The 17,966-nt window shown below is 41.4% G+C and overlaps 2 protein-coding genes and 1 non-coding gene across 3 annotated transcripts; all 3 read left to right on the forward strand.

Annotated features, from left to right (window-relative positions):
* The first annotated feature begins 5,754 nt into the window (after positions 1-5,754).
* On the forward strand, positions 5,755-13,474 carry LOC125020174 (IgGFc-binding protein-like). The gene is made up of 12 exons (XM_047605469.1): positions 5,755-5,813; positions 5,985-6,268; positions 6,382-6,955; positions 7,865-8,463; positions 9,042-9,609; positions 9,687-9,946; positions 10,039-10,383; positions 10,464-11,031; positions 11,141-11,340; positions 12,504-12,878; positions 12,961-13,268; positions 13,349-13,474. Exons 1-12 carry the CDS (start codon positions 5,771-5,773, stop codon positions 13,353-13,355), a joined length of 4,131 nt encoding a protein of 1,376 aa, XP_047461425.1. The 5' UTR covers positions 5,755-5,770; the 3' UTR covers positions 13,356-13,474.
* Positions 11,588-11,659, forward strand: trnap-cgg. Its single transcript has one exon. It is a non-coding gene; the product is annotated as a tRNA-Pro (tRNA).
* A 2,707-nt stretch (positions 13,475-16,181) lies between the features above and the next one.
* Positions 16,182-17,950, forward strand: LOC125020197 (extracellular matrix protein 1-like). Its single transcript, XM_047605504.1, has 3 exons — positions 16,182-16,340; positions 16,424-16,680; positions 17,284-17,950. The coding sequence occupies exons 1-3, from the start codon at positions 16,274-16,276 to the stop codon at positions 17,485-17,487; spliced, it is 528 nt and encodes a 175-aa protein (XP_047461460.1). The 5' UTR covers positions 16,182-16,273; the 3' UTR covers positions 17,488-17,950.
* The last annotated feature ends 16 nt before the right edge of the window (positions 17,951-17,966 follow it).

The following is a 17,966-nucleotide window of genomic DNA, read 5'->3' on the forward strand; positions in this document are numbered from 1 at the left end:
ACATTCTTACTAAAACTTCACTTCCTGGGAGTTTCTTACAGAGGGACTCTTTCTGACAACTTATCATTGATCGCACACATCTATGGCCCAGCACAAAACACGTAACGCACACACCAAGATTGACAAAAAAAAAAAAATGGAGTCAACAGGGTCAGTCTCGCAGACAACATAATATTTAATTTCCCCAACAGCTGATAATGTAATAATTACTAGAATACAGCCTATATATTTTAATTTGTCAGTAAAATTAGACAATGAATTTCCTGATTACATGAACACCACAGATGTTTTTTGCAGCATTATTGCAGCAATAATAGTAGATAAAGAATAATTAAATAATCCCAAGATAATTAAATAATCTGCACTAAATCACATTTCACAGCAGTCAGTCATGCACCCTCTGATATGACAAGTGTCCCAGAGGCCGGGTCACTGCTTCAGCCTAAACAGCCCAGTTAAAGTACAAAAGATCTTTTTAAGGAATATTTTTGTATTTTTCGTGAAAAAAAAAAAAAAAAAAAAAAAATCTTTGTTTCCTTGGAAAGAGGTAGATGGGAACACGGATACTCATTTTTTATACATAAATGTGGCTTAAATAATCCAGGCAGTCATAGCTTCTGGCAGGAAATATGTCTATGTAAGGTGTTAATGTGCCCGGGAGATTTTGTAATTTACAAGAATATAATAAAACCATTCTCTCCAACAGCACGTGAAAAACAAGACCAGATGGGCTCCGATACACCAATAAAACAGAGATGTGCAGAGGACTTTAACACAGAGATGAGATTACGGTCTTAAACATCCCATCATGATGTTTATGCATGCATTAAATCTCTTACACACATGTCATGAACATGTTTGGACACATGCAGACTTGTACAATACATGTGCTTCCTGTTTTTCGTGGAAATCTGCAGGTTTCTGTGGAAGATACTGTTGTTTCTACCCTTTGTTCTCGACAGTTGGTTTTGTAAAGCTTCTGTGTGTAATGTAAAGCTAATTTAGTGTTACGTCAAGGCAAGAAGGAGAAGCTGCTTCTGTTCGTTTTTAGGGTTGCATTAGCAGCATGTTTTTGACATCTGAAAAGTATGTTGCCAAGTAAAGCTCACATAAAACGTTATAAATTTTTCTGTATGTAAAGTAAAACTAAAATCAGACAAACAGAACATGTGACGACTGACAATAGAGAGAAATTTAATGAGATGTGATGTACGAAAAGAGTTACAAGTGAGGAAAAAAAAAGTTAAACTCATGACTAAAAATCAAAAGGCTCAGCTTTAATGTTTTTTTATTGACAAGTGTGACATTTGACTAGAAGGCTGCTTGTATTTACCCGTATATATTTGGCCCTATAGTCAGTCAGTATGCACCAATCAGGCATAACATTATGACTACCTTCCATGTATTGTATAGGTCTCCCTTATGACTCACCAGAGAACGGACGTGGGCCTTCTGAGGGTGTCCTGTGGTGTCTCACAACAGGATGTTGTCAGTGGGGGCCTTTAGGTCCTATGGGGTGAGGGGAGGGGCCTCTTTGTGTCAGGCTTGTTCCAGTGCATCCCACAGATATTTGATCAGTTTGGGATGATCTTAAAGAGTTTTTGTATATGTGCCTGTGCTATGGCATCGCTACGGGGTGAGGTTACCTGGACTAGTAACATGTCTAAGTAACATCCACACAAATACCAGCTCCTAAAGTCCCCCAGCAGGACACTTGCATTGTCACAACATGGTCAATGTTAGGTACCTCAGTGGTCATAATGTTTTGCCTGATCAGTGTATATCCAGTTCTCCTCTTTAAAAAAAAGTGCTGAAACTTGCAGTCGTTCCCAGGCAGAGGGAGTCTGATTTCAAGTTTTCCCTGTTTGCACCACGTGCATGTGACTTAGACTTCAACACATGTGAAGGTTTGACAGAAAGCTTTACTTAGGTTGTATCCTGTTCACCAAAACTGCACTCACATCGCCTTTTCACGAGTATTAAAACTGACCAACTAATCTCACACTGACAGTGTTTATAGCGTGAGATGAGGAAGTGGGAAAAGTGCATGTCTGAAAGATGATAAGGTGTGGTCTGCTGTGTCAGGTCTTATCTGTGTCTAGAACCACATTCTTTAAAAAAACAGGACAGACAGATAAGGACACACATAAACCATGAGAAAACTACTCACAATGTTTCATGCCCAGTAACATGAAGAGGGAAAACATATACAAAGCTTTAAAACAACAACAACAACAACAACAACCATATTTGTTGGCACAGTAGAGACTCTTGAGTTTAGCTGGGTGCTTTGCCACATAATTTCCTGAAAAGACAGAACAGTGTCATTATTGTTCAACTTTGCATTCACCCAATGTCTGGAAATAAAGGTTTGCTGTGATGTCAGACATCATGTTATGACTTACGCAGTTAGAGGGTCCTTCATCACATAATCACACATCGGTCTGTAGCCCACCAGTTGCCCTCGTAGAGATTTAATCTCCTGGTTCCAGGCGTCATACTCGGCCTTTAGGACACCTTCGTGACAAAGACAGAGAAGGGACGTCTCAGACCTGGACCGTAATTCTACCATTTCACCACACGGTGGCACTGGAAGCTGAGCTTTAACCGTGACTTGTGTTTTTGTTTCTTTTACCTTCGGTCTCTGCTACATTGGGAAGTTCATCATTCATTTTTTTCTGAAATAGTTAAAGGGAAATGTGTGTCAAACAGTTTAAGCAAATGTGTTCAAAGTTAGACTCAGGTTTTAGAAGCAGAAGTGAAAAAAAGTGTGTTTTCTGAATCCTAGGCACTTAACCTAGCCTAGCTTGTTTTTTATTAAATCAATAACTGGCCACTGACCATTATGTTCTTCCTATCTCTGTAATTTGTAATCTGTAACTCTCTATTTTGCAAGAAAAATGCTGTACTTTTTTTCATTTTTGTTTTTAACGTTATCTTTAACCTCTTTATCTTTATCTATCCTTATCTGATCTATTTTTGAATGAATGCCACACGTGTACTCCTCTCTCCAACCAGACCAGTTCTTTGCTGTTCCAGCCTGAACTAACTATTCATAAATGCTAATAATTTGTGAAGTAGTGAGTTGGTAAAGAATAGTGCATAAGAAGAAAACTCGTCACCAGTTCTTGCTGACAGGCGTCGTGCTCTGCTCTGCTTCTCTGAATGTCTGGTTCAAGCTTCATGATCGAGTCCTCCATCACCTTCGCTTCCTCCTGCTTCTGAGTCACCTGCTTCTTCAGCAGCATCTCAGACCGGGATTCCTCTTCATGTTGAGCATGAAGCTTCGGCAAGTCCGCTTCCATCCTTTCAATCTCAGCCTTTAGCATTTTCATCATTTGATACTGGCCCAAGACAACAATCAGCAGTCCCATAGACAGCAGGGTGGATAAGACGACCACAATCCAGTGTCTCTGCATTCCTGCTGTTCGGTCTCCTCTGAGTAAAAGAGAAAGCGACTGACACACCTGTACTGACTCGACAACAGGTTTGTCTGATCCCCCGCGTGAGCGGCGTCTTCTCTCAAATGTCCACTTTACAGTTCATGCTTTCTTCCATTCATTGAATTAGAGCACAAAGGTTGCTTCTCTGAGACAGGTGACTGCCTCACTTGCAGCCAGTGCTCTTTGTTCACTGACTTCCTCTTTAGCCTCCTCCCTTTTTCTCCCCGACCACACTGTTTGAGCGTTGAAAACAGGTTGAGTACGGACAGGATTCCTTACAGGAACAGAAGTGGATGAACTGGAGCCCTGTCCCCTGTGTCAGCTGCCGTTGGGCGAGAGGCGGGGTACGCTCTTGGCAGGTCGCCAGTCTATGATGAGCATGTATTTAGGTGGTGTGAGGAAACTGGAGCACCCGGAGAGAACCCAGGCAGACATGGAGAGAACATGCATGGAGCACGGAGTTCGCGCTAGTATTAAATTTACTGAATCTCCTGCAAATGAGCACGACAGCATGTGAAGAAAAGACTTTCTGATGAACTTCTGTGGTCAGAAAAAAAAAAAAATAATAATAATGATCCCACAGAGAGATGAGTTGAGATGTTACCATCTTGAGTTCCACAATAAAAGTCAACAACTGCAGGAATTAGGTGAAACGCTTAAGGAGCTAATTGTTTTTTATTTTATGTCATTAGTTCTGAGATAAACTGAAACTAACATCACGCATAAGTTCACATACACATTTTCAGCTCTGGTCTGACAGGCTGTTCCGGTTTTACCGCGTGGTAATGATAAAAAGTTGCTGCGTCCGCACAGGATGTTGATACACTGATGCATAAGAATGTAAACTGAGTGGCACCCACTATGTGGTGCCTTTCAAACGTTATTATTTTAATAAACCATTTTTTCTCTTGTGTTTTTTGTTATTTTGTCGCACAATTAATGGGTTTTTGAAAGCGGCTATGAGAATGAGGCAGCTGCTCGGTGGCTGATGAATACGCTTTTAATAAGCGTTTTCCTTTCAGCTCATTGTTTTTGAATTTATGCACCGTTAATTGTGACATTGTTTGCATACAGCTTGAGGGCGACAGGAATCTGTGAGAAATTAGAAAGCAAGGAGCAAACGCTGGCACGGGCCTATCTGTGTGCCGTGCATGACTATGCAACAGGAGGTCACACGTGAGAACAAAACACACTTTAACCTCTTGCATTGTGCGACTAAATAAAACTCAAATAGAGCGATCAGATAAAACCGTTATCGCCCATTTCTCAAACTCCGAGGGTGGCACGGCACCGCCGCAGCACAATATGTCCACCCCTGTAGCATGGTACGCTCAAACCACTCACACCCACTCATTATTCTTGTGGGTGGCAAATGATCGAAGTGTCAACAAGGAAATCACTGATAAATGTTTTACAGTAACAATGTACAAGGCACAAGGCCAAGATTTAAAAGTGAAAAAGTTAAATACTTATATCGGTTTTTATCATTAAAGGAATTTTAACTTTGAAATCACCAGTGGTTAATTACCAGGTGAAGGGGGCCCCATTAACGTGTCTTTTTCCAGTGAGAAAAGGTTTAATTAAAAAAAAAAAAAGTGAGCGACGTGTCAGTGATTGCTCACTAAGACAAGTCAGTACAGAGCGACCACACCGAGGAGCTGATTGGTCCATTACTGGCCATCACAAAGTATTTAAGCACCTGAATGCCTGGACGCCTGTTGACCAGCTCAGGTAAGATTTCTTGAACACTCATAATATGTGAAATATTAATACTCCTCAAGGTTTAAATATTTACTCTGTACTGTGTACAGTCCTGTGAAATACCTATTATATATCCGTTTGCAATTGAATACTTTTTGTTGCAACTCAATGCTTAAAGTTTGTCGTACAATACTTTTTGTTACCATCTAATTACTTTTCGTTGCGATTCATTACTTACCTGCACAGGACTGTGCACAGTGCACAGTCCTGTGCAGGTCCTGTGCACCAGCAGTCGCTATCTGTTTGCAATTCAACACTTTTGGCTTGTCATGCAATACTTTTTGTTACAATCTAATTACTTCATTTTGCAATTCATTACTTTTTGTATCTATGCCAATACTTGTTTATTCTAATTTTTTTTATCTCTTTTACACAGTCCACTCTTCATTCATAAATCTATTCTATTCTATTTAGACATCAGAAGTACTGAAAGTTTATTTAAACTTTTTCATCCTCATCTGTCCAAAATCTGATGTTAGAGGGAAAAGGGGAAAAAGCTTAAAGCTAAACTGTTTAAACATGTATAATTTCTCTCTTTTCTTTTAGGTCTTCTCCAACTGACAAACATGGAGTTACTTTTCATAATATTTTCAGCTCTTTTGCTGAGTGGTAAGTAATCAAAGCTACATTAAAAAGATTGGTAACTTTGTTTATTGTATTTTTTATTGTTTTGTTTGTTAGGGACAACGCATAAATGCATGCTTAAATTTTCTTTGACATCGTGCACAATTGAACTAATTCTAAACATCATGTATTAAATACTGCATGTTTTTGCTGTAGGATTTGCCAGCGGTGGACCGACCCCTCGAGCACCAGGACATGGCCTGTGTGCGGTCATGGGCAATCTCCACATCACCTTTGATAATCACTACTACACATTCCTGGGTAACTGCAGCTACACCTTGGCCAAGAACTGCCACGTCGATGCCTCCCACCCGGCCTTCAAAGTGGACATCAAGAACATGAACCAGGAAGGCATCCAGGTCCCGATGGTGGAGTCCGTGACTGTCAATGTTTACGGGATTCATATCCATATGGCTCGCCTTGAGTTTGGTGTCGTCCAGGTGAGTTGTGTTAGAGAGTTTCTGGTGTTGTGGTTTTCGTTATTTTTTAAAAACTTTACATAAATGCATCAGAAAATGCAGCAAACATGCTTATCTGGAATAACTTCGACTAGGTGAACTATCAACGTTGGAATCTCCCAATTACCCTGAACGATGGCAAGTTGAAGCTTTTCCAGCAAGGCCTGCTTGTCGTCATGGAGACAGATTTTGGCCTGGCCGTGAAGTACGACTGGAAACGGTACACTGCAGTGACAGTGCCAGACAGTTTGGCTGGAAGCATGTGCGGCTTGTGTGGCAACTTCAACAGCAAAAAGGAAGACGACTTAATAACGGCCAGCGATTCAGTGGCCAGCAGCGTGACAGAGCTGGCACAGAGCTGGAATGTTCCTTGCGCAAATGAGGGCTACTGCCGAGATGTGTGTGATGCTAAGTGTGAAAAATGTGTCCTCCCAGAAGTGAAGACATTAGAAAACCAAATCTTCTGCAGAACCCTTTTCATAGATCTGGCTGCGTATGTCGGTTGTCAACCTGACGTTGACCCCGACGTCTTCCACAGCAACTGCATGCTTGACATCTGTAATGGAGAACCCATATACACGTACCTTTGTAGCACTCTTCAAGGCTATAGTGACATCTGCCAGGGGACGGGGACTAAGGTTCCCGATTGGAGATCTCCTACTCGTTGCTGTGAGTTAAGATTAAAACTTTTACATTACAATACAGTAAAGGTATATTCAATATTTTGTTATAGATTAAACCATAGGTCTTCAACAGGGGGTCCGCAACCCCTAGGGGGACCGCAGAGGTACTGCAGGGCGGTCACAAAATCTTTGGTTGACTAAACATTTTTATATATATATATATATAGATTTTGTTTTTAAATTTCCCCACACAATTTTGCCCCACAAATTCAGTTTCTTTAAATACACATGTTTAAAGTTAAAACTGTCAAGAAAATAATTATATGTACATAAAACTGACAGAGTGACAGTTTTAAATTCAAACATAGCTAAATGTTTTGTCATTAGGGGAACCTGACAGAGTCGGGGTGTAATATGCAGCGTTGTGATTGGCACAGTAGTGATAGGGAGGCGGGGCCTATTGTGTACAGGGGGCTTAGAAGAAAAAAATAATTGAACCTGTGTATTATTTGAATAACTTACTAATGAATGCAAAATGATAATAATAATAATAATATATATTTATTTATTTATTATTAAATTTAATATAAAACACATATAGTGGCGGTCCCTACTGAATCTCTCCATCAGTTTGGAGGTCCTTGGCTTGTAAAACATTGAAGACCACTGGGTTAAACTATTCAACAGTACATAAAAGTACTACAAAAGTTTAAAAAAGGCAGCTGGACTTCTTGAAGACGTTTCGCAGCTCATCCAAGTAGCTTCTTCACTTCTAAAAGCCTTTAAACCTCAACTTTGCACCAGTCTCTTAGAACTGAAGTAGCTACTCGGATGAACTACGAAACGTCTTCATGAAACTCTCCAGTTGCCTTTTTCAGTCATCCAGGTCATGGTGATCCAAAAGGCATTTAAACCTTTAAATTTTCTGAATACTGTCTCCCCTTTGTTCATGCAGCTAAACCCAAGTGCCCAGAACACAGCCACTATGAGCACTGTGCTAGTGCCTGTCCTGCTACATGCTCAAATCCAAACGCACCCTCAAACTGCAACTCCCCCTGCACGGAGACGTGCGTCTGTGATGAGGGCTTCGTGCTCAGCGGCACCAAGTGCGTCCCCAAGAATCAGTGCGGCTGCACATACGAAGGCCTCTACGTGGAAGCTGGAACGTCTTTCTGGGGTGGTCAGAGCTGTACCAAGCGTTACACATGTGCCGCAGGTGGGCAGCTGTCTTTCAAGCAGTCCAAGTGTCCTGTCGGGGAAGAGTGTCAGGTGCAGAAAGGCATCCAAAATTGCTATCCTCTCGACCAAGCCACATGCATGGTGTCTGGGAGCCCGCACATTGTGTCCTTCGACGGACAGCACTTTGACTTCCGGGGCACTTGCACATATGAGATGGCTGCTGTCTCCTCGAGTCAAAGGAATCTGGAGTCATTTAGTGTTGTGATGCAGAACAGTGGAAAAGATCAGAAGACTGGGTCTATTGTCCAGCTGGTGGAGGTCAAGGTGTACGGATACACCTTCATCATCAACAAAGAGTACTTCGGCGCTGTTGTGGTAATGTATTTTCCAAAACAACGTCATACATATAGAGCTCCAAATAACAGTTGATCCGTCAAGTACTAGTACTATTACTAGTAAAACACCAGATAACAATAAAAATTAGTCCTCTTTTGGTCAGTCAGTCCAGAATCAAAAGCTGTTCAATCCACTGTAATGACAAAAATAATGAAAAGCGGAACACCATCACACCACGCCAAATTAGAAAAATTACATTAAAGAAACATTAAAGCTTGTAAAAGCAAATATCTTGACTTAATATATAATAAGTATCCACAACTTAACATCACTCACAGTCAAAGCTTAAAAAATATGCTTAATTATTATGTATTGACACACTTATCTGACTTATCAGGGTGTGGTTTGATTTGGTTTGGCTGGCTGTAGTCAAACAACCGCAGTGCTAATCATCATTAATTGATGATTGTTGCACGAAAAATATCACCTTTTATCAACCGCCCACCCCAAAAACAAGTTTTTAAATGAGTTCCAGCTCTACGTGGTGAACATGTGATTTCTAAGTATTTGTGTTTACGGTGAAATTTTATCACCTTTCTCTTCTTTATCTTTTTAAGGTGAATGGTGTGCTCTCCAACCTACCTGTGACTCTGGATAACAACAAAATCCAACTTTACAGAAGCGGCCAGTTTGCTGTGATTAAGACGGACTTTGGTTTGAAGGTCTCCTACGATTGGAGCAGCATAGCATCTGTAACTGTTCCCAGCAGGTACAAGGGCGCAATGCGCGGCCTTTGCGGCAATTACAACCTCAACCCCAAAGACGACATGCAGATGAAAAATGGGAGACAAGCTTCCACTCCTGAGGAGCTCGGCCAAAGCTGGAAGGTGGCCTCTTCCCCGGGCTGTGTTGACGGCTGCAGCAGCCAGTGCCCCAGCTGCGACCCCACACAGAGAGCTCTGTACACCGGCAACAATTACTGTGGCCTCATCAGCGACCCCGCTGGTCCGTTCCGTGACTGCCACTCTAAGGTGGACCCTGCAAGCTTCCTGAACGACTGCCTGTCTGACGTCTGTGCTCACCGGGGAAGCGGGAACATGCAGTGCAAGACTCTGACTGCATACACCACTGCCTGCCAGCTGAAAGGAGTCACGGTGTATTCCTGGAGGTCATCCCAGTTCTGCAGTGAGTTTATATTTACCGGTCAAATTTTTGTGAATTAGTTGAACTACGCTGTGATTCTGATTCTGCCTTGTCCCTAGATGCCGAGTGTCCATCAAACAGCCACTATGAGCTCTGTACCAACACTCGTCTCAGATCATGTGAGAAACCCTCTGCACAGTGTGGAATCAAGTGCACTGAAGGATGTATTTGCAATGATGGTTACCTTCAGAGTGGAAATGAATGTGTGCCTGCCAGCCAGTGTGGCTGCATGTATGAAGGGAAATACTACCAGCAGGGCCAGGTTTTCTACTCTGATGACCTTTGTCAGAAGGAGTGCACCTGTACCAGCAACGGCGCAGTAAGGAATAACATCTCTGCGTGCTTTCTGACATCAATCTAGTGAGACAATTCATGAGGTATTTCAGCGTCACTGTTTGTCTTTCACATTAGGTGCAGTGTAAGCAGTCTGCATGTGAAATCTATGAGAGGTGCGAGGTGGTTAATTATGTGCGGTCATGCCAGCCTTTGGGAAAAGGAGTCTGCACCATCTCCGGCGATCCACATTACAACACCTTTGACAACGGCACCTATAACTTCCAAGGCACCTGCACCTATGTTGCGGCTCAAGGCTGCTCCCTGGCCGGTACTAAGCTCAACAACTTCTCTGTGATCGTGCAGAATGAGAAGTGGAATGGAATGATTGAAAATCCCCAGGCCTCTGTGGCCAAAGTTGTTGTAGTAGAAGTTCACGGACTGATCTTGGTCCTTCGCAGGAATCTAGTTGGGACGGTTTGGGTATGTCACTGATATTATTTAAAGCACATTATTAAGAGTTAGAAGAAGTTATGTATAATCCAACCCATTATTCTCAACAGATAAATGGGATCCTACATCATCTTCCTCAAAGCCTCCTCAAAGGTGCAGTGAATATTTATCAGGAAGGCCGCAACGATGTCATCATGACCGACTTTGGCCTGAGGGTCACTTATGATCTGGTCTACCACGTCACTGTCACTGTTCCTGGACGCTACAGAGGTAAAACCTGCGGCCTGTGTGGCAATTTTAATGACAACGACGCAGATGAATTCCACCTGCCGGATGGAAGTTTGACTAAGGACTACCACAAGTTCGGTGCATCGTGGAAAATGTCGGTACCTGGAGTGGATTGTGATGACGGCTGCAACAACGGTGACTGCCCCAAATGTGACGATTCTAAAAAAGCTGCAATAGAAAAAAAATGTGCAATTATCACCGACGCCAATGGCCCTTTTGCTGCCTGCCACGGCGTTAAACGTCCAGACTTCTACTTCAACAATTGTGTCTACGATGTGTGCATGGCTAAAGAAGAAGAAGGCATGCTTTGCAACAGTATTGCTACTTATATGTTAGACTGCCAGGAGTCTGGAGTAAAGATTCAGAACTGGAGAAGTTCCTCTTTCTGCCGTGAGTCTGCTTATTTTGTTCTCAACAACAAAAACAAAATAATAAAAAAATCCTTCACTTGCTAAATATTTTACTGCACTATAAAAAACTGATAAATCCTTTTGTGCAGCTCATGCATGCGGTAAGAACAGCCATTATGACACTTGCGTGGAGTCCTGTTCCTCCTCATGTCCTGGACTCCGAGACATCGTCAACTGCACCACTGCTTGCTTTGAGGGTTGCGCCTGTGATAAAGACTTCTACTTCAATGGAACTGGTTGTGTGCCCTTTGACCAGTGTAGCTGTTATTACAATGGCCATACTTACAAGGTGAGTTTTGAAATTATTTTATTACAGATAACTCTGATAACGTACGACTTGACAGCATTGTTCAGCATCCTCAAAAGACATGTGGATGCATGTCCTGCCTACATTGAAATATCTCATAAATACACTGGACATTCATGGTTCCTGGAGGACAATAACCTCAAGCCTCACCAACTAACGCTAGGAATCGTTTGTGAAATATTTGTGCTTTTAATCATTTCCCAATGCCTCAATTTGGTTTCCATTGTGGGGCTCGTTGGTCTAGGGGTATGATTCTCGCTTCGGGTGCGAGAGGTCCCGGGTTCAAATCCCGGACGAGCCCGTCATTGAAACCACGGTCAGGTTTTAGGTTTAGGTGTTTGTGCACTACTTGCACACTTACGTTCTGACTGAAGTCCAGTTATGATGCTTGCCCCTTCTTGTGTGTGTGTCTGTACCTTCCAGTTCTGGGATTACGGTTTAAGAAATGGTTAAATAAACACCTTTGATTCAGTCCTTTCTTTGTCCATGTCCACGTGCAAGCACCTAACTCCCCTCAAACTTGCCTTGCATGGTTAGACACGCTTGAAGTGTGCTCACTTGGATGGGTTAAATGCAGAAAACAAATTCTTTGTATGTGCTGTTTATGATTTGTGAGCTTGTCGACATTTTTCTAAGAGCCTATGGGCGGGGTCATACTAGAAAGAAGTAGTTTGTCTCTTAACAGACTGAAAGGTAGATATTCATGGTATTTGGTGCCAAGCAGACAGGTCACGGAGTGAAGTAGGTGTCACATGAAAAGTTAAGCCTCCGATACTATCTGGTTAGTTAATTAGCATTAAAGTAACCATGTTTTTTATATATATATAATTTTAGATTAGATTAGATTAGATTAGATTAGATTAGATTAGATTAGATTAGATTAGATTAGATTAGATTAGAGTCTTTATAGTCATTGCACGGTAGCATATAACAATATACATTGCACAACGAAAATTAGGTACAGCTCTCCCGTCAGTGCAAAAGATAAATATTCAACAAATAACTAAACTAGACAAGGCATGTACAACAAACAAACTAAAAAGGACACTATATACAAATTAGAATGTAAACAGGACTGTATAATATTGCACTTCTGTTTGTGGAAAAGGAAAAAGCTTATTGCACAGTCATTATTTTTATTTCAGATGGGAGAGTCCCTTATAACTGATGACTGCAGCAAGATTCACACGTGCCAGGCCTCTGGAGTGGTCCTGACCTCAAACATGGCTTGCGATCCCAACGAAAGCTGCCAAATCAAGAACGGTGTGATGGCGTGCTACGCTCAGCGGTGCCTTCTGGGATCCAGTGGAACCCTCACTGCATTTAACGGTAACGGTGGCACCGTGTCAGTGCCAGGATCCTATGAGCTTACCAGGAACTGTATCCAGTCTCAGACATCAGGCTGGTTCAGGGTGGTGGTGAAGTTGGATAAGTGCACGTCTGGTCTCAACACAATCATGGCTGTTTATGTGTTCTTCAGTGACATGATGGTCACAATCAACTACAAACATGAAGTCTGGGTGAGCGTCCGAACGTCAGATAAATATGGCCTGAATATTAACCTGAATTTATTACTAACAAGTCTTAAATCTGTTTTCACAGATAAATGGAATTCCAATGTATCAGAACACCTTCACCCGGAACAATGTAAAGGTTGCGCTTGCTGATAATACAGTGAAAATTAACAACCCTTCCAGCCTTCAGTTGTCCTTCAGTCCAACTAATGAGCTCACCATGAGTGTCAGTGATGAAGTAGCTGACGCATTATGTGGGGCATGTGGGAGGCTGACGCCTGTTGCACCAACATCACGAAGCCCGGAACAGATGCTGCTGGAGTACCTTCGCGGGACTACTACTACCTTTGCGGTGCTGAACATGGGTCAGTGGATGGCTCCGGACTTCCCCCAGTGGTGAGTATCTTAAATGACCTCCAAGTGATAAAATCATGAAAGGCAGCAGTTTAACTTTTCTATTTTTAATTTTTTTCCAGTGGCTAGTGAACCCAGCAGGCACTGGCGAATTCTGAACAACGTGTCCATATACGGCTCATATATATATATATAAAATATCATGATAGTATGTATTATTCTCTATGCACAATAAAGAGTTCACTTGATGTTGCCTCTTATGTGTAAATGTGTAACTATCATATAAATCAGTCTGCCAAACAGTGCACCCTACCTTGTTTTCTAAGTCCAACTGAAATCACATATGACATTTTTTTTCATCTGAAGAAGAAAAAATAATGGTTGTATGTTACAGCTATACAGCCAACATACACTACCGCTCAAAAGTTTTAGAATAATATTGATGAAGTTTAATTTATGAAGTTTAATGTCTAATTTTACTCTGAAATTAAAGTATAGACCAAATAAACAACTGAAGTTAATATATATATGTTTAAATTATAAACCAAAATATATTCTAAACTTTCAACTCATCAGAGTAAGCATTTTTGGCTGATGTAACACATGAACACAGTTGGGAAATCAAATATTTTTCAGAGTTCTTCCCAGTTTTGTTGCAGAAGTTCCCATAAATGTGAAGCACTGGTAGGGTGCTTTGCTTTCACTCTTCTGTCCAGTTCATCACAAACCAGCTCCATGGGGTTTAAGTCTGGAGACCGGGCCGTCCACTCCATGTTTTCAAGCTTTCATCTTGTTTTTTTATCCTGAGGTAAAGTTTTGGGACATTATCATGCTGTATGATTAAGCCATGACCAACTATACCAGAGGATACTGCGGACTGTTCTAATACTTTTGACCCGTAGTGTATATGTATATTCTAGATATAATTAATTATAAAAGTTTAATTTATTTATTTATTTTTTTTTGCTTTTTTAAATTACTCATGTACGGCACCTATGACAACAGATCTTTAGATCTTTAGGAAAGCACAGAGGTCTCGGCCGTGGCTGCAGTGAATTCAAATAGGACCGGACTGTCAGATGTCAAACAGACAGGTAATTTTGGTGGGTTTCTTGGACAAAAACACTGCAGGAAACTCTCTACAGTGCTTGGCTCATCATAATTAGTGTTCAACACATTTATAAAAGGGGACGTTCTGCGAGATAAATGGAGTTAAGATAACGTAATCTGTCCTAAATCACCTGCAAGCAAATATTTTGTTTGAGTAGTTTTATCACGCTCTCAGATAATTTCTTATCTGAAAACTGACATTAGATGTATTAAAATTAATTTTACATTGATATACTTTACATTGATAATTTTTCTATGCGAGTATTACAAAATCACAAGCAGATTAACATGTTTTTACTCTAATCTGAAGCATAACTTAAAAAGTTTTGCACAATTGTGAGAGCTTAGCACCAAATAACAAAACAACAAAATACAATAAGCAACAGTGACACACCAGATGAGAAACAAACACAATGAGTCACCGTGCAGGTGCAGACTGCATTTGTGATAACATTACATAGGTTAAGGGCGGTGACTGTACATACCTGAAGTCACACCTTAACCTCCACCTGAAGCACAAAACAGGCCGCTCAAACGCTGACGCTCAGTTATTTAGGATGTTGAAATTGATAACACGTACTGTATATAAAGTGATGGTAATATAAGGATTCAGTCGGTCACCACTTTCTTAACAGCCTGGCACGGACAGGGAGTTAAAGAATAATAAAATGATACCGCTGGTTTCAGCATCCGTCTTCCCACTCAGACGTCTCATAGATAAAGTGTAAAACATCACTTGATAGCAGAACACACAGTCATCCAGTTTTTGAAAACAGGGATAAAGAGGACGTTTACCACATCTGTTTCTCCCCCAGCTTTGCTTAGTAAGCAAAGATAAGAATTTAATTAAAAACGCTGCAGTTTCACTACCTTAGGCATTTTAATAACTTGATGACGCTCTCATAAAGGCTTGCCTTCGCAGATCTAGTCTTAATAACCAACATGGATGTGACATGACATCCCCCCCCCAGAAATTACCTGAAAAAGTTACTGAAAAGTCCAATCTACATATGATTCAAATAAATGTATTTTGTGACTTAAATATAAGTTCACAGTATTGTGAGTTTATTGTGAGTTTAAGTCATGACACAAGCTTTGGTGCTTTATATAGAAAATAAACTTTGCAGTAACATCTGGTTTTCATGTGTCACACCTGGAAAAGTACAGACATATTTTGCATTTTGCATATTTCGCTTCTTACGTACTGCTGTTGGCTAAGCTAGTTAGCTGGTCTCTTCTTGTCGGTTGCTAGTTGGTAGCTGACTGCTGACTTGCTGGTCGTTTTTTTTTTTTTTTTTTAAAGTTGGACTGGGTTTCTAAATGTGTTATCCCTCGTATTTTGCAGAGGGGAGAAGTTTTGGTTGACATGTAGTCACATATCCCATCACTTCTTACCACTGCTTCTTACCTACTGCTGTTGGCTAGGCTAGTTAGCTGGTGTCTTCTTGTTGGTTGCTAGTTGGTACCTGACTGCTAGCCTGCTGGTCTGTTTTTTTGTTTTTTTTTTTGCTTCAGATCTTGGCACAAGGGATTGTAACATCTCATCCTGTGTAATAATGAATGCATCTTTTAATTTTAGGGTTACTTAATTCAGAAACCAAGTCACTGCAGCTGTTATTGAGTTGTGAACCTTGTAGCTTTTCTACTATATTAAGTCAAATAGTCTGCTCTGAAAAAGGGCTGTAATTCTTCATTATGCAGACTTTTTAGGCCGACCTTGCACACATCAGTAGATTTCCCCAAATAAACTTTGTGTTTATCGCGACAGCTTCCGACACACACTCACAACCACAACATACCTCCTCTCTTCCAAGCATCTTACGCCCACTCGTGCCATCCCCTCAGCCTCCCCTGGACCATATAAGCGAGTTGAGGATTTTGTCAGAATACTCCACGGAGAGAAATCTGCCTTCCTCTAAACCCAACACCACACAGCTATGATTTCAATCAGAGGCCTCGCTGTATTCTGGATGATTGCGCTGCTCACTGGTGCAAATCTTGGAGGTAACATCTCTTACATTTTTACAACAATCTTCAAACTTTACCACTGTTTAACATCTGTGCTGCTCCATGTTTTCTCTCCACAGAAACCAAAAGGAACTCTTTCAAAGAGCCGGACGTCCCGTTCCCACCGGCCTGTCCAACTGCTCAGAACCTCGCAGCAATCTGCCATTATGGTCAGGGTCGCCCCAGATACCCGGACAGCTTCTTCCCGCGCTCGGGTTCCAGTCACTTCCGTCGCCGTGGCAACGCCATCAACCGCCTGGAGTCGTGGTACAGCGTGTGCTGCAGTGGACAAGTGGCGCAGCAGAGCAGCCTGATCCTGTGCTGCGCCCAGCAAGCTGTGAGTCCGTGAATGTGTACAGAGAGTATTATACGCAGGTTTATCATCAGTAAAGACATGGGTGTGCTGTCCCCCAGGTCAAAGCTAGGGTGACATGGAGTCTTTCACAGGTTTAAGGGAGTATATGGTTATAATTGCAAAACATACCAAAATTAAGTCATGATTTTCCACAAGGCCCCAAATAATTGTTTGGTTTTCTTTTCTTGTATTGTGTTGTATTGTATTCTTTATCGTATTGTGAGTCTCCCTTTTCCATGAAGCCCAAACACATACTAAAGTGAAATCATTCTGCTGCAATGATGCATAAAGTTTTTCTTCACCCACATGTCATTTGAACAAACAAACCTGTATATGTTGTTAACAACATGACTAATTTAATCTTCATGATGTGCATATTTAGGTACTCATAAATATTTTTATCCCTCTACTTAAAGAAGCAGCAAAAGCTTTTAAGAAATTCCTGTATTTCGTACAGAAAGCCAAAGTATTCCAGTTTAGCTAAATGAACGAAGGCTGATGAGAGTTTGTGAGGATGAAGTGCTCTTTTGTTCAAACGATATAATGCAAACTTTGTGACAGCAATTATCTTTTTTTCAACTGCAGTGGAAACAAGCCTTGTCTCAGTTCTGTACGGAGGAATATTCCACCATGACTCTCGCGTACGAGTGCTGTGAGGACAGAGGAGACGCCCGGTGGGTGTGCTTCGACAGCGAGCTGCCAAACCCGGACTACAGCCCGACACCAGGCTACACTGCCCCCGCCGTCCCTCTGGAGCCGGGATTCAGCTTCAATGCAAACGCCTGCTAGAGGCTAAAAGAACCTGTATCAGTAAAATGCGCAAGATAATGCTGAGCTAAGACTTTCCATATCTTTTTTTTTTCCTCCAGGCGCTCTGAAGAGGACTGGTTTGGTTTATGCTCGTTCAGTTATTTCACCAGCGCTCTGTTTTAGTCATGCTTTGTTCAAATGTCAGATATGTTCAAATGTCAAAAAAAAATACGCACTGCTTGAATTTCACAAGCGCTGGCCTTAAATAATGAAGATACACTTTGTCACTTAATTAGGTACAGAAGAAGTATTAAGTAAACTTTTCTTAAACAAATTAACAAAGGAAGAAAAGAAAGAATAGACATCCACTTGCTCTTGTAATAAAATAATTGTACAGCAGGGGTCAGCGTGACCTCATGCTGTCTCGTGACAAGAGTTTTGTGCCCAAATCTAGGGGAAATGTGCATTAACAATCCCAAATAAATGCTTTTCATGCGTTCAACATATTGACTGTGTTG

Source organism: Mugil cephalus, chromosome 14 (genome assembly GCF_022458985.1).
Source record: "Mugil cephalus isolate CIBA_MC_2020 chromosome 14, CIBA_Mcephalus_1.1, whole genome shotgun sequence".
Classification (NCBI taxonomy): Eukaryota; Metazoa; Chordata; class Actinopteri; order Mugiliformes; family Mugilidae; genus Mugil; species Mugil cephalus.